The sequence below is a fragment of the Cebus imitator genome, unplaced genomic scaffold (genome assembly GCF_001604975.1).
Source record: "Cebus imitator isolate Cc_AM_T3 unplaced genomic scaffold, Cebus_imitator-1.0 Scaffold444, whole genome shotgun sequence".
In the NCBI taxonomy this organism is placed as follows: Eukaryota; Metazoa; Chordata; class Mammalia; order Primates; family Cebidae; genus Cebus; species Cebus imitator.
In genome coordinates this window covers 1551288-1564821 of record NW_016107759.1, presented here as the reverse complement: position 1 = coordinate 1564821, position 13534 = coordinate 1551288, and the positions used below count along the sequence as shown (strand labels likewise).

Below are 13534 nucleotides of genomic sequence, written 5' to 3'. Positions count from 1 at the left end.
GCATGTTGGGGGCTCTGCGTCTGTGTGTATGGTTGTGGGGAGCTCCGTGTGGTGGAGTTGTGGGGGGCATGTTGGGGGCTCTGTGTCTATGTGTATGTGTGTGTGGTTGTGGGGGGCTCTGTATCTGTGGGGGGGCTGTGGGGGGCTCTGTGTGTGTGGTTGTGGGGGGCATGTAATGGGCTCTGTGTCTGTGTATGTGTGTGTGGCTGCAGGGGGCATGTGGGGGCTCTGTGTGGGTGTGTGTGATGTGTGTGTGGTTGTGGGCAACATGTGGGGGGCTGTGTGTGTGTGGTTGTGGTGGCATGTGGGGAGCTCTGTGTGTCTGTGGTTGCGGGGGGCATGTTGGGGACTCTGGATACATGTGGTTGTGGGGGGCTGTGTGTATGTGGTTGTAGGGGGCTGTGTGTGTGTGGTTGTGGGGGCACGTGGGGAGCTCTGGGTATATGTGGTTGTGGGAGGCTGTGTGTGTGTGTGTGTGGTTCTGGGGGACATGTGGGGGGCTCTGTGTGGGTGTGTGTGTGTGTGTATGTGGTTCTGGGGGACGTGGGGGTTCTCTGGGTGTGGTTGTAGGGGACATGGGGGCTGTGTGTGTGTGTGTGTGTATGTGTGTGTGTGTGTGTGTGGTTGTTGAGCTCTATGCCTGTGCTTGTGAGCCTTCGCCTGTGTGTGGGAGCCCCTGCAGTGCTGCTGCCTGCCATTCCAGCATGGCGGTGGGGGGTGGGCATGGATGGCAGAGGAGAGAGATGCAGGAAGTAACCAATGCATCCTCTGCAAGTCCCTGTGTGGTGACCACGCTGAGCTGTGGTTTGGAATAGGGTCTTTGTCTGAGGCCCTGAGCCCGAATCAGGGCTGAAGCCACAGGCCAGGCTGGCCCCAAGGGCCCTTGAGGAGGGGTCTCTCTGGATGGCCTTGGACACATACCTCCCGCCCAGTCCCACCAGGTGGCCTGGCTGTGAGTGCCACCCCCACACTCGGACACATGGTTCTCATGCAGCGCCATGTCCCATGGTGGCTGTCAGCAGCCTCGGCCTCCCCCAGAGCCAACACAAACCAAAGCCTCAGTCATTTCTGGTCCACACAGAGACTAGCGGCCTGCGTGGATCAGCACCAGCGAGGGAGGAATGCAAGAAACCCCACACAGAGGCGGGGTGGGGTGCGGTGGCTCACGCCTGTCATCCTAGCCTGGTGGGAAGCCAAGGCAGGGGGATCACTTGAGCTTAGAAGTTCAAGACCAACCTGGGCAACATGGCAAAACCCCATTTCTACAAAAAAACAGCCAGGGGTGGTAGTGCACACCTGTGGTCCTAGCTGGCTGGGTCCCAGCTAGGAGGCTGAGGTGGGAGGATTGCTTGAGCCCAGTAGGTCGAGGCTGGAGTGAGCTGTGATTGTGCCACTGTACTCCAGCCTGGGCAACAGAGGGAGACCCTGTCTTAACACAAAAAACAAAGAGGCAGGGTGACTTCCACCATCCCTGCACCTGTGCCCTGACACAGCTGCCCATTCAGCACTCTGTTCCTTCACACACACAAAACTCACCGCCTGAGAGTGGGACACAGGACTGGGGCAAAAGATGCTGGCCCCCATGTCCCATTGGTCAGCCCATTTGCAGGCCTCCCACTGGGGCCCTCCGCTCGGCAGGCCTCCAGTGCTCTGCAGAACCCTGCATGGGCTGGGTTAAGCTCTCCTGGGGAGATAGCCCTGGCTCCATGTTCCTCGGCTGACTCAGAGTCTGGACCCTGTACCCCACCCCCCGAGGTTTCCCCCGGTGGCTGCCAGGCTGTCGAGTGACGGTCCCCGCTGTGCGGGGCTGGTTTACCAGAGGCCCTGCAGTCCCAGGCTCAGGTGAGAGCAGGAGGCTCCGTTTCAGAGCAGATCCTGTGGGTGCAAGCAATACGGGAAGCCTGCATTTCCTGAGCAGACAGCCGCTTAGAGCTGGGGAAAAGGAGGAGGAGCTTGGTGACCTGCATAAGAGATCCTTCTGTCTCTCTTTTTTTTTTGAGACGGAGTTTCGCTCTGTCTCCAGGCTAGAGTGCAGTAGTGCAATCTCAGGTTACTGCAACCTCCACCTTCTGGGTTCAAGCGATTCTCCTGCCTCAGCCTCCTGAGTAGAGATACAGGAATGTACCATCATGCCCGGTTAATTTTTGTTTTGTTTTGGTTTGGTTTTTTTGGGTTTTTTTTTTTTTTTTTTTTTTTTTTTTTTTTTTTTTTTTTTTTTTTGTTTTTTTTTTTTTTTTTTTTTTTTTTTTTTTTTTGGTTTGGTTTTTTTGGGTTTTTTTTTTTTTTTTTTTGAGACAGAGTCTTGCTGTGTCGCCAGGTGTCAGGCTGGAGTGCAGTGGTGCAATATCGGCTCACTGCAACCTCTGCCTCCCAGGTTCAAGCAATTCCCCTGCCTCAGCCTTCCAAGTAGCTGGGACTCCAGGCGTGCACCACCACGCCCAGCTAATTTTTGTATTTTTTAGTAGAGACGGGGTTTCACCAATGGGCTCGATCTCTTGACCTTGTGATCCACCCGCCTCGGCCTCCCAGAGTGCTGGGATTATAGGCATGAGCCACCACACCTGGCCAATTTTTGTATTTTTAATAGAGACAGGGTTTCACCATGTTGGCCAGGCTGGTGTCAATCTCTTGACCTCGTGATCCACCTGCCTCAACCTCCCAAAGTGCTGAGATTACAGGCGTAAGCCACTGCACCCGGCCCTTTCTGTCTTTTAATGGGACCCAGCCCCTGCCTCTTGGGTTTGAGGAGGCCGTGGGACTTGTGACAGGTACCTCTCCGGATGGCCTGTAGTCTTGCCCACGGACAGAGCTGATGGGTGAAGACCCCTCCTCATGCCCCTTTGGCAACCATGCCTGATGATCACTTGCCTCAGGAGAAGGGGCCATAGGGCCAGGGGGGCCCTGATGTGTTGGGTGGGAGCCTCACATACTCCGTCTGCCTACAGCGAGGCCGTCTGGGAGAACATGGCGCGCATGTGCGTGAAGACTCAGCGGCTGGACGTGGCCAAGGTGTGCCTGGGGAACATGGGCCACGCCCGTGGGGCCAGAGCACTGCGCGAGGCGGAGCAGGAGCCGGAGCTGGAGGCCCGCGTGGCCATGCTGGCCACACAGCTAGGCATGCTGGTAAGAGAGCACCCGCCATGGGGTGGGGGGGAAGGCACCACACCTGCCACAGCCATAGTCCCTCAGGGAAGGAGGGGGCACATCCACTGGCATGAGCCTGCAGTGACGAGGGCAGAGCCGAGAGGCATGGCCCAGGAGAGCTGGGCAGACTGCAGCAGTAGAGGCAAGGTGGCTGCTGGCTCTCCAGGGTGTGTGCCAGGCAGGCGTGCAGGCCTGGAGCAGAACACCCAAGAGGCCCCCGGATCAAGAGGTACTTCTCAGGGTGGCTGTGGGAGGTGGGTGGTGCATCTCACACTGCAGCTGTGAGTGTGGTGTTCACTGTGCCCGAAGCAGCCCCATGCGTCAATGTGCTTGGCAGCGTGGGAGGGCGCAGTGACTGGTGGCCTGGCGTGGAACCGTGTTTCTGAAGGGTGGGTGTGCAGAGGCTGCACGACTCCCACCCATCCTCATTCCCAGGAGGATGCTGAGCAGCTGTATAGGAAGTGCCAGCGCTATGACCTCCTGAACAAGTTCTACCAGGCCTCGGGCCAGTGGCAGAAAGCCCTCGAGGTAGCCGAGCGCCACGACCGCGTGCACCTGCGCCAAACCTGCCACCGCTACGCCAGGCACCTGGAGGCCAGCGCCAACTGCAGCCAGGCCCTCAGCTAGTAAGTGCAGCCCTTGGCCCCTCCACCCTCACTGGACAGCTCTGACTCCTGAGGCCTCTCTGTGCCGTCGTGAGGTGGCCAGGGAGGTTCTCTGAGGAGGGGTGTGTCTCAGGGTGTTGGCAGCCTTCTCAGCAGGAAGCTGCTGGGGCTTCGGAGATGTGGAGTTGCCCCATCCATCCTGGGCCACCCGGGTTTTGAGGCAGAGAGAAAAACATCTGTCCCGTTGCTGGTGTTGGTTGCTGAGCACAGATGGGCTTGGTGTCTCCTGAGGACAGACAAACACCATGTCCCCCTCTCCAGAGGAGGAGCTGCTCGTAGACCTGTTCCCGGGGTTTGGATGGGTAACCCACCTCCCAGCCCCCACAGTGCAGGGAGCCCCCACTGCCTCCCGGCCACGCATGCTCAGTCCCTGCAGAGCTCAGATCCCACACCCCGAGGGCCACCGCTCTGATGCGTTTCGCCGACGCTGCCTCTCAGCCCATCTGCTTCCCATGGGGCTGAGACGGGAGGGAATGAGGACCTCCTGTCTCCTCTCACAGCTACGAGAAGTCGGACACGCACCGCTTCGAGGTGCCCAGGATGCTATCGGAGGACCTGCCGTCCCTGGAGCTCTACGTGAATAAGATGAAGGATAAGTGAGTGTCCCTGCCCAGGCTGGCGGGACTGCACTCTATCTTGGAGGTTTGTTGGGGGGTGGCCACAGCTTGCTCAAGTGCCCCCTCCCCAGGCTTCCTGCATGAGGGGGCAGCATCCCCCGGCCCCTCAGAGCTATGACAGGCCCTGAGCCAGACCCTCCGTTTGGACAGAGCCCAGGGGTTTCACCCTTGGCCCAGCCTGTTTGCAGGTCAGCTGACATGCACTCTGAGGGTGTCTCAGGGTGGGAGTGGGGGCCGTTCCAGGTTGGGGCAGGGCTCAGATGGAGAACCCACGGCTTTGGGGCTGCCCGCAGGACCCTGTGGCGGTGGTGGGCACAGTACCTGGAGAGCCAGGGCGAGATGGACACTGCGCTGCACTACTACCAGCTGGCCCAGGACCACTTCTCCCTGGTCCGCATCCACTGCTTCCAGGGCAGCGTCCAGAAGGTGAGGGCCTGCAGGGAGCCGGCCGGCCAGACACTCATGAGGCGGACAGGAAGTAGACATATGGCCACCGTGTCTTGTCTTTGGTTTCTTTGTCTTTCTAGGCTGCGCAGATAGCCAACGAGACGGGAAACCTGGCGGCCTCCTACCACCTCGCCCGCCAGTACGAGAGCCAGGAGGAGGTGGGGCAGGCGGTACACTTCTACACCCAGGCGCAGGCCTTCAAGAACGCCATTCGCCTGTGCAAGGTACCACCGGGCAAGGGTGGGGAGCCGGCGCGTCCCGAGGTTCAGGTGGAAAAGTGGGGAGAGAGGATCGTGTCAGGAACATGCTGTCTGTCCTCGCTCCTCACCCTGCCGGCCTCACTCATCCATCCCGCTGCCCACCTCCATCTCACACTGTTTGCAAAGCGCTGCATTATCCCCAGATGTTTCCCGGGCTCCAGGGCTCCTGAGCAGCGGGTGAGGCTGCTTTACCGCCTATGGCCTTGCAAACAGCAGACTCTCAAGGTAGTCAAGCGCCACGGGCCCTCCTAGAAAGCTGCTGGGCATTCTGCACCCATACATGTGTCCCAGCCCAGGCTCTCACTCCCAGAAACATCTGTGTCAGGTGTTTCTTGCAGTGCTCTGTAAAATAGAACACAAAGCATCGGAAAATCCTTGTAGACAGACCCAGTAAGTCATCAGCTCCTTAAACCCATGACCGCAGAGATTGCTGAGCAGCATACCCAAGTGAAGGGTTGGTTCATACCCGGCCACGTTCCGGAGTCTCAGCGGGCCTGGGGAAGCTGGTGGGAGCTGCTTCCAGGCCCTGCCTCCCTCCTGTAGGAGAACGGCCTGGACGACCAGCTCATGAACTTGGCCCTGCTCAGCTCCCCGGAGGACATGATCGAGGTGGCTCGATACTATGAGAAGGCCGCGCAGATGGACAGGGCGGTCATGCTGTACCACAAGGTGAGGGCCTGCCACCAGTGGGGACCTCAGGGAGGGCAGCAGGCCAGGGCACCCTTGCCCTTGGGCCCCCAGGGCTTGAGCAGCTGCTCAGAGCCCATCACATCCATCCTCAGGCTGGCCACTTCTCCAAGGCCTTGGAGCTGGCCTTTGCCACTCAGCAGTTTGTGGCCCTGCAGCTCATAGCAGAGGACCTGGATGAGACGTCAGACCCTGCACTCCTGGCCCGCTGCTCTGACTTCTTCATTGAGCACAGTCAGTACGAGAGGGCGGTGGAGCTACTGCTGGCTGCCAGGAAGGTACAGGGCTGGTGGGGCCTGGGCTCGGCTCCATGCAGGCACCATAGCTCAGGGGCCCCTGTCGCCAGAGGCCGTGAGAATGGCTGCTCACCTGGTTATGCATTCTCCAGGAAGGCTGTGGTGGGTGCCCCCTGCCCTGGAGTTCACGTACGGCACACCTAGGACTTCCGTGAGTGTAGACTCGCCATCCTTCAGGCCAGCCTCAGATCACACACAGGGAGTTGCACTCACCTATGTGGGGGAGCAAAAGTACACAACACGAAATTTACCATTTTAGCTTTTTGTTGTTATTGTTGAGACAGGGTCTCACTGTTGCGCAGGCTGGAGTGTGGTGGTGCTGTCTTGACTTACTGCTGCCCCGGCCTCATGACTCTCTTGCCTCCTGAGTAGCTGGGAATACAGGCATGTGCCACCATCCCCAGCTAATTAGAAAACATTTTTTAGTAGAGACAGGGTCTTACTATGTTGGCCAGGCTGGTCTTGAACTCCTGGGCTCAAGCAATCCTCCTGCCTCAGCCTCCCAAAGCACTGAGACTATGGACGTGAGCCCTGTGGTTGGCTGTGAGCCGTTTCCTCTCAAAAGGAAATATGGTTGGTAGAAATACAGATCAAGGCCAGGCACGGTGGCTCACACCTGTAATCCCAGCACTCTGGGTGGGAGGCCAAGGCAGGTGGATCACCTGAGGTCAGAAACTCAAGACCAGCCTGGCCAACATAGTGAAACCCCATCTCTACTAAAAAATACAGAAATTAGGGCCAGGCGTGTTGGCTCACGCCTGTAATCCCAGCACTTTTGGAGCCTAAGGCAGGTGGATCACCTGAGGTCAGGAGTTTGAGACCAGCCTGACCAACATGGAGAAACCTCGACTCTACTAAAGAAATAATAATAATAATAATACAGACCACAATTCATGGAGATGCCATTTTACTGGGCTAGCAGGGTGAAAAGGTGAGAAAACCCACTGGATGGTCATGGGAAGCAGATACTGTGGAACACAGCAGGCAGTACCTATCCCCAGCCAAAGGTATGTCTCCCTTGTCCCAGCTACCCCTTCCCTTAAGAGTTAACAGACACGTGCACGCACTCATTAGTGTCGTGTGCACAGGGTGTGCTCCGCACGGGGTTTACGGCAGTAAGGACACCAGTCTGTCACCAGGATGGTTGATCCTCAGGGATTCCTCAGCACCGTGGACACCTGCATAGCAGAGAGCCTGTTGGCAGCTCCCAGCGTACTGAAATGGAAACACCTCCAAGGCAGAATTCTTTTTCTCCTGAGATACACTCTTTTTGCTTCTTTTTTTAGGGGGAGGAGGAGGGGATGGAGTTTCACTCTTGTTGCCCGGGCTGGAGTATAATGGTGCGATCTCGGCTCCCTGTAACCTCCACCTCCCGGGTTCAAGCGATGCTCCTGCCTCAGCCTCCTGAGTAGCTGGGATTACAGGCACGCACTACCATGTCCAGTTAATTTTATATTTTTAGTAGAGATGGGATTTCTCCATGTTGGTCAGGCTGGTCTTGAACTCCTTACCTCAGGTGATCCACCTGCCTCAGCCTTCTAAAGTGCTGGGATTACAGGTGTGAGCCACCGTGTCAGGCCATATTCTTTTTCTGAATATAAATGTGTTATTACTTCATGTATATTTGTGAACTATTACTTTTTTTTGTTGTGGAGATAGGGTCTCACTATCTTGCCCAGGCTGGTCTCAAACTCCTGGGCCAAAGTGACCCTCTTGCTTTGGCTTCCCAAAGTGCTGAGATTACGGGCATGAGCCACTGTGCCTGGCCTAAAACATATTCTCAAATGAAGAATATCAAATTTTTCTTAAAATGTTAGGAAAATCAGGCCAGGCGCAGTGGCTCATGCCTGTGATCCCAGCACTTTGGAAGCCCAAGACAGGTGTATTGCTTAATCCCAGGAGTTTAAGACCAGCCTGGGCAACATGGCAAAATCCTGTCCGTCTCTACTGAAAATACAAAAACTGAGGCAGGAAGATCACCTGACCCTGGGAAGGTGGAGGCTACAGTGAGCCATGATTGTACCACTGCATTCCAACCTGGGTGACAGAGAGAGACCCTGTCTCAAAAAAAAAAAAAAATCTTTAATTTAAAAAATTGAGAATTATACAAGAAAATTATCAGTTCCTTTTCTCCCAAATGTAATAATCTTTTGAGCATATTATCACTCGTGACTATTGTTTCTGCCTTTCCATTCTGGAATGTTGACAGAGTGAGAAAAGTCACGTGAATGCCTGTAGGTCAGTGGGGGTGAGACATCTTTGTCCCCTGCACACCCACCCCAGCCAAACAGAGGCCACTGCTCACCCCAGGGGCCTGGTTTCCTCTCGAGCGGTGGCAGATGAGGGGCATGCTTTGGTTCCCAGCCCCCTTGGCAGCCCTGTCCCATCTCTGCACCTTTACAGTATCACAAAGCCCTGCAGCTGTGCCTGGAGCAGAACATGACTATCACCGAGGAGATGGCCGAGAAGATGACAGTGTCTAAGGACTCCACGGACCTGCCTGAGGAGTCTCGGCGGGAGCTGCTGGAGCAGATAGCAAACTGCTGCATGCGCCAGGGCAGCTACCACCTGGCCACCAAGAAGTACACGCAGGCTGGGAACAAGCTGAAGGTGAGCGCCGGCCCCAGCCCACCGTGGCTGCTTCGCAGGCATTTAGGCTGCAGGCCCCCTACACGCATCTCCATTTGCCTTCCCGATTACCCTGAGCCAGGGCTGAGCCTTTCTGGCCAGGAGGAGCATGACCACGAAGATCTCTCTCTCCGGGAAGCCCTGAGCCACTCTTCTGGGAGAGCTCCTACTCTGGGTCCCTGTGCTTGTCCTGGCCCAGCCCCTGCTTGCCTGAGCCCGCCTGCCTCTGCCTAGGCCATGAGAGCACTGCTCAAGTCTGGAGACACAGAGAAAATCACGTTCTTCGCGAGCGTGTCCAGGCAGAAGGAAATCTACATCATGGCTGCCAACTACCTGCAGTCCCTGGACTGGCGCAAGGAGCCGGAGATCATGAAGAATATCATCAGCTTCTACACCAAGGGGCGGGCTCTGGACCTCCTGGCCGGCTTTTACGATGCTTGTGCCCAGGTGTGCACCCTCCCTGGGATTCCAGCGGGGTCCCCAGGAGGGCGGTGGAGCCCTGCGGGTCTTGACGGGTCTCATCCGCACAGGTGGAGATTGATGAATACCAGAACTATGAGAAAGCCCATGGGGCTCTGACCGAGGCTTACAAGTGCCTGTCCAAGGCCAAGACCAAGAGCCCCCTGGACCAGGAGACCAGGCTGGCGCAGCTGCAGAGCAGGATGGCACTGGTGAAGAGGTTCATCCAGGCCCGCAGGTGCGCCCTCAGGGCCAACAGGGCCGGGCCGGGGCAGATGTGACAACAGGGCGAGGGTGAGGGCTGAGCACGAGAAACCGCAGCCAGCAAAGGGGCTGGACGGCAGACAGGAGCTCACTCGGGACAGTGCTGCTGCTGAACACACATGCAAGCTCCTCACGGAGCGCCCTCAGAGCCCAGCACAGCCTCGGGAAGGCTGTGACCCTGAGAGAGCAACCTGGTGGGGGTGGGAGTGGGAGGAGGAGGCAGATCTGCAGCAGGAGAGGGTTTGTCTCGGGAGCTGTGGACCCATTCGGGGTGTGCAGGGGCTTGGCAGGGGAGTCCTGTGGGCCGCGCTGTGACCTGGGGTGGTGGGGACCATGGTGAGCAGTGGGCTCGTACCTCTCCGTAGGACAGCTGCCACCAGCTCCAAGCTGGCGGAAAGGAGACCCGGGCAGCCATTGTCTCAGTTTTTAGGAGAGGCCAAGATTCTACGTTTGAGTACCTCCCAGTCTTTATGTATTGGCAGATAATTGAGCTTTTCAAAGAGCTGCTGTGTGGGCAACATGGTGAGCATTCACCTGTGGGCTTCAGGGCCCAGCTTCTGTCTCAGCCAACAAGGGTGTTTCTCTTATCCGAGAACCTTTTCCAAAAGAAGAGTTCCAGAAGTACTTTGAACGATGTCCAAAGCAGCGCCCCTTGGAAGGGCACAGTCCACTTGCACGTGGCAATTCTGGGGTATCAGCACGTGCTGAGCTTGGGCCCCAGGAGGCAGGAGCAGGGAAGAATGGGCAGCGGCTGGTCGTCAGGGATAGCACAGGATATGGATGGAGGGGAGAGGACGTGTGAGGGCCAGGGGTGAGAGGGCAGGCCAGGCACATGTCTGGAACAGCTGAGTCAGGGGTGGCAGGATGGGCCCTGGACCCTCCAGACCTGGGAGCCCGAGCTCCACACGGCTCCAGTCGCCTGTCCTGGACCTCGCTGCGTTCTAACAGCTCACCCTGCTGGGGCTGCCCTAGCTCACAGGCCACACCCTGCTCTGCCACAGACCCTCACTCCAAGTCACACACGTGGCCTGTGCAAGGGCCAGCCTCTCTGCTTAGAAGGTTCTTCCCAGCGGCCTCGGGCAAGGGGTGCTATGTGCTTCTCCACACACCCTGTCCACATGCCCCACGTCCCCACTGGGTCACACTTAGCCCAGATGTTTCTAGCCCCCTCCAGACTGTTCTGTGGAGCAGGAACTACAAGTCTTTGGTCTTCATGTCCAAGCATAGGACCCAGCATAAAAGTGATCAGTAAGAGTCTGTTAAATGGATGAGTTAATTTATGAATGAACAAATTAAAGAATTAATGAATTAATTAACTTCGTAGAAAGTTTCCTCCTGCCATTCCAGAGAGCTCCTCCGACCTCTAAGAGCAGTAGGTGTTGAGGGCTTCAGGGCTCAGGCCTCATCTCTGCTCTTGGCAGGACATACACGGAGGACCCCAAGGAGTCCGTCAAGCAGTGCGAGCTGCTCCTAGAGGAGCCAGACCTGGACAGCACCGTTCGCACTGGGGACGTCTACGGCTTCCTGGTGGAGCACCATGTGCGGACGGAGGAGTACCAGACGGTGAGGCCCGGGCGCTGCTCACCGGCGGCACCCCGCTACGCGAGGCTTCTGAAGTGAATGTTGACCAGGTCAAATGGGGGCTGTGCGGGGTGGCCCACTCCTATCATCCCAGCACTTTGGGAGGCTGAGGCAGGAGAATGACTTGAGCCCAGGAGTTCAAGACCAGCCTGGGCAACATGGTGAAACCCCGTCTCTACAAAAAATTAAAACATTAGCCAGGAATGGTGGCACACACCTGGGGTCCCAGCTGCTCGGGAGGCTGAGGTGGGAGGATCACTCGAGCCTGAGGGATTGAGGCTGCAGTGAGATGTTATAGCACCACTGTACTCCAGCCTGGGTGACAGAGTGAGACCCTGTCTCAAAAAAAAAGAAAACAATTTTGTCAGTAGCAAAAATTAAGTCTCATGGTGTTACTGGCTCTTACTAACAGTGTCACGTGGAAGTGACAGACTGGCTCTGAGGAAATCTCTGCCATGTCCCCAGGTCTGAATAACCACTGTTTCTTTTTCAGGCATTTTTACAAAACAGAAAATAGTGTTCCATTTGTTAGTGGCTTATTATTTTTTTAATTTTAGAGACAGCATATACTTTAAAGCGACTAGCTAATAACACATTTAGCTACAGTGTTTTAGCATTTTTCCACATCTTCACCAACATTTTATCTTTTTGATTTTAGCCGTCCTAGAGGGTGAGTGGTAGTCTCTCGCTGTGCTTTACATTTTCTTGATGACTAGTGGTGAGGCGCACCTCACCTTCTCATGTGCTGATTATGCATTTACACATCTTCTGTGACGGGTTCAAATCTTTTCTCATCATTTTATTGGGTTTTCTTATATTGTTTTCTTTATATGTTCTAGATACATTTTTTTGATCAGGTATGATTTACAAATATAATCTCCCAGTTCATGAATAAGTGCCCTTTTTTTTTTTTTGACTCAGAGTCTTGCTCTGTTGCCCAGGCTGGAGTGCAGTGGCGACATCTCAGCTCACTGCAACCTCCACCTCCCAGGTTCAAGTGATTCTCCTGCCTCAGCTTCCCAAATAGCTGGTATTACATGCACGTGCCACTGTGCCTGGCTAAGTTTTGTGTTTTTAGTGGATACAGGGTTTCACCGTGTTGGCCAGGCTGGTTTTGAACTCCCAACCTCAAGTGATCCACCCGTCTCGGCCTCCCACAGTGCTGGGATTACAGGCGTGAGCCACCGCACTCAGCAGAAGTTCCCTTCTATCCTTGTCTTTTTCCTCTGCTGCTGGAATTCCAGTGACTTGTGTATACAGTACCGTCCCTCACTCAACTAATGCTCTTCTCTCCTCCAGGGTATCTTCTGCTTTTCATTTTTTTAGGGATTTGCCATTCCTATCGCCTCAAGTTTCCCCACTTTCCTTCTGCAGTCTCTCACTCTTACGTTAAGCCCATTCATCTTTCTTATGTTAGGTAGTCTGATTTCACTTTCTTCCTTGTATCTTTCATGTCTCTCTGATGCTTACGCGTAGCTCTACCTTCGTGAGCATATGAAGCGTATTTGTAGTATCTAATGCCCTTCTCTCCTAACTCTGTGTCCATTCTGGATCTGTGTCTGTTGATTCTTATTATTATGGTTCACATTTTCTGCTTCTTTGCATGCTTGGTAATTTATTATTGGAGTCCAGACATTGTGAGTGTTTTAGGTTGCTGGATGATGGAATATCTCTTTCTCTCTCAATCTCTCTCTCAGTGTGTGTGTGTTCTTTTAAATATTTTTGAGCTTTGTTCTGGGACAAGGTTAAGTTACTTGGGAATAATGTGATCATTTTGCAGCTTGCTATTTAGTTTTGATAGCTGGGTGTAGAACAGCCATGAGTCTAGTGCTAATTTTGTCCTACTACGAAGCTGATACCCTTGTGAGGGCTCTGCTCTTCTCACCGACTCCTGTATTGGGAGGTCTTTCCACTCTGGCTGGTGGGAGCACCAACAGTTCCTGGCCATGTGTGATCACTCTCTGGGGATTATTCCACCTGATGATTTCCTGTGGTCTTTCCCTGGCCTCGGTTACCTTCATCACATACATACACTATTGAGTACTCAGAGGAAGACTCAGATAGAACCCTCTGCAAGACTCCGAAGTGCTTTTTCTCTGTTCTCTCCTGTCTAGTACTCTGTTCCATGAGTTCTAGCCACCTGGACCTCCCCAAACGATGGACTGTCTCCTCAGCATAGGGAGACTGCTGATTCTGTTACCTTCTTCCTGCACTGTGGTCTGAAAACTCTCAAGGCAGTCTGTCTTGAAGTATACCAAATCTGACACTAGTATAGCTAGTCCTACTGTCTTTTTTTTTTTTCTCAAGACGGAGTCTTGTTCTGTCACTCAGGCTGGAGTGCGGTGGCACAATCTCAGCTCACTGCAACCTCTGCCTCCTGGGTTCAAGCAGTTCTCCTGCCTCAGCCTCCCGAGTGGCTGGGATTACAGGTGCCCGCCACCATGCCCAGCTAATTTTTGTATTTTTAGTAGAGACGAGGTTTCACC

General features: G+C 55.0%; 1 protein-coding gene across 3 annotated transcripts in view; it reads left to right on the top strand.

The window, feature by feature from the left end:
• The window catches only part of IFT140 (intraflagellar transport 140), a 102479-nt gene that overhangs the window by 82033 nt on the left and 6912 nt on the right, over positions 1 to 13534 (top strand). For all 3 annotated transcript variants that reach the window (XM_017510985.2, XM_037732330.1, XM_037732331.1), the window contains 11 exons: positions 2946 to 3123; positions 3580 to 3770; positions 4310 to 4405; positions 4720 to 4852; positions 4954 to 5097; positions 5677 to 5802; positions 5916 to 6098; positions 8520 to 8726; positions 8979 to 9191; positions 9275 to 9441; positions 10889 to 11030. In XM_017510985.2, coding sequence (XP_017366474.1) covers positions 2946 to 3123; positions 3580 to 3770; positions 4310 to 4405; positions 4720 to 4852; positions 4954 to 5097; positions 5677 to 5802; positions 5916 to 6098; positions 8520 to 8726; positions 8979 to 9191; positions 9275 to 9441; positions 10889 to 11030 — 1780 coding nt within the window. The remainder of the gene's footprint in view (positions 1 to 2945; positions 3124 to 3579; positions 3771 to 4309; positions 4406 to 4719; positions 4853 to 4953; positions 5098 to 5676; positions 5803 to 5915; positions 6099 to 8519; positions 8727 to 8978; positions 9192 to 9274; positions 9442 to 10888; positions 11031 to 13534) is intronic.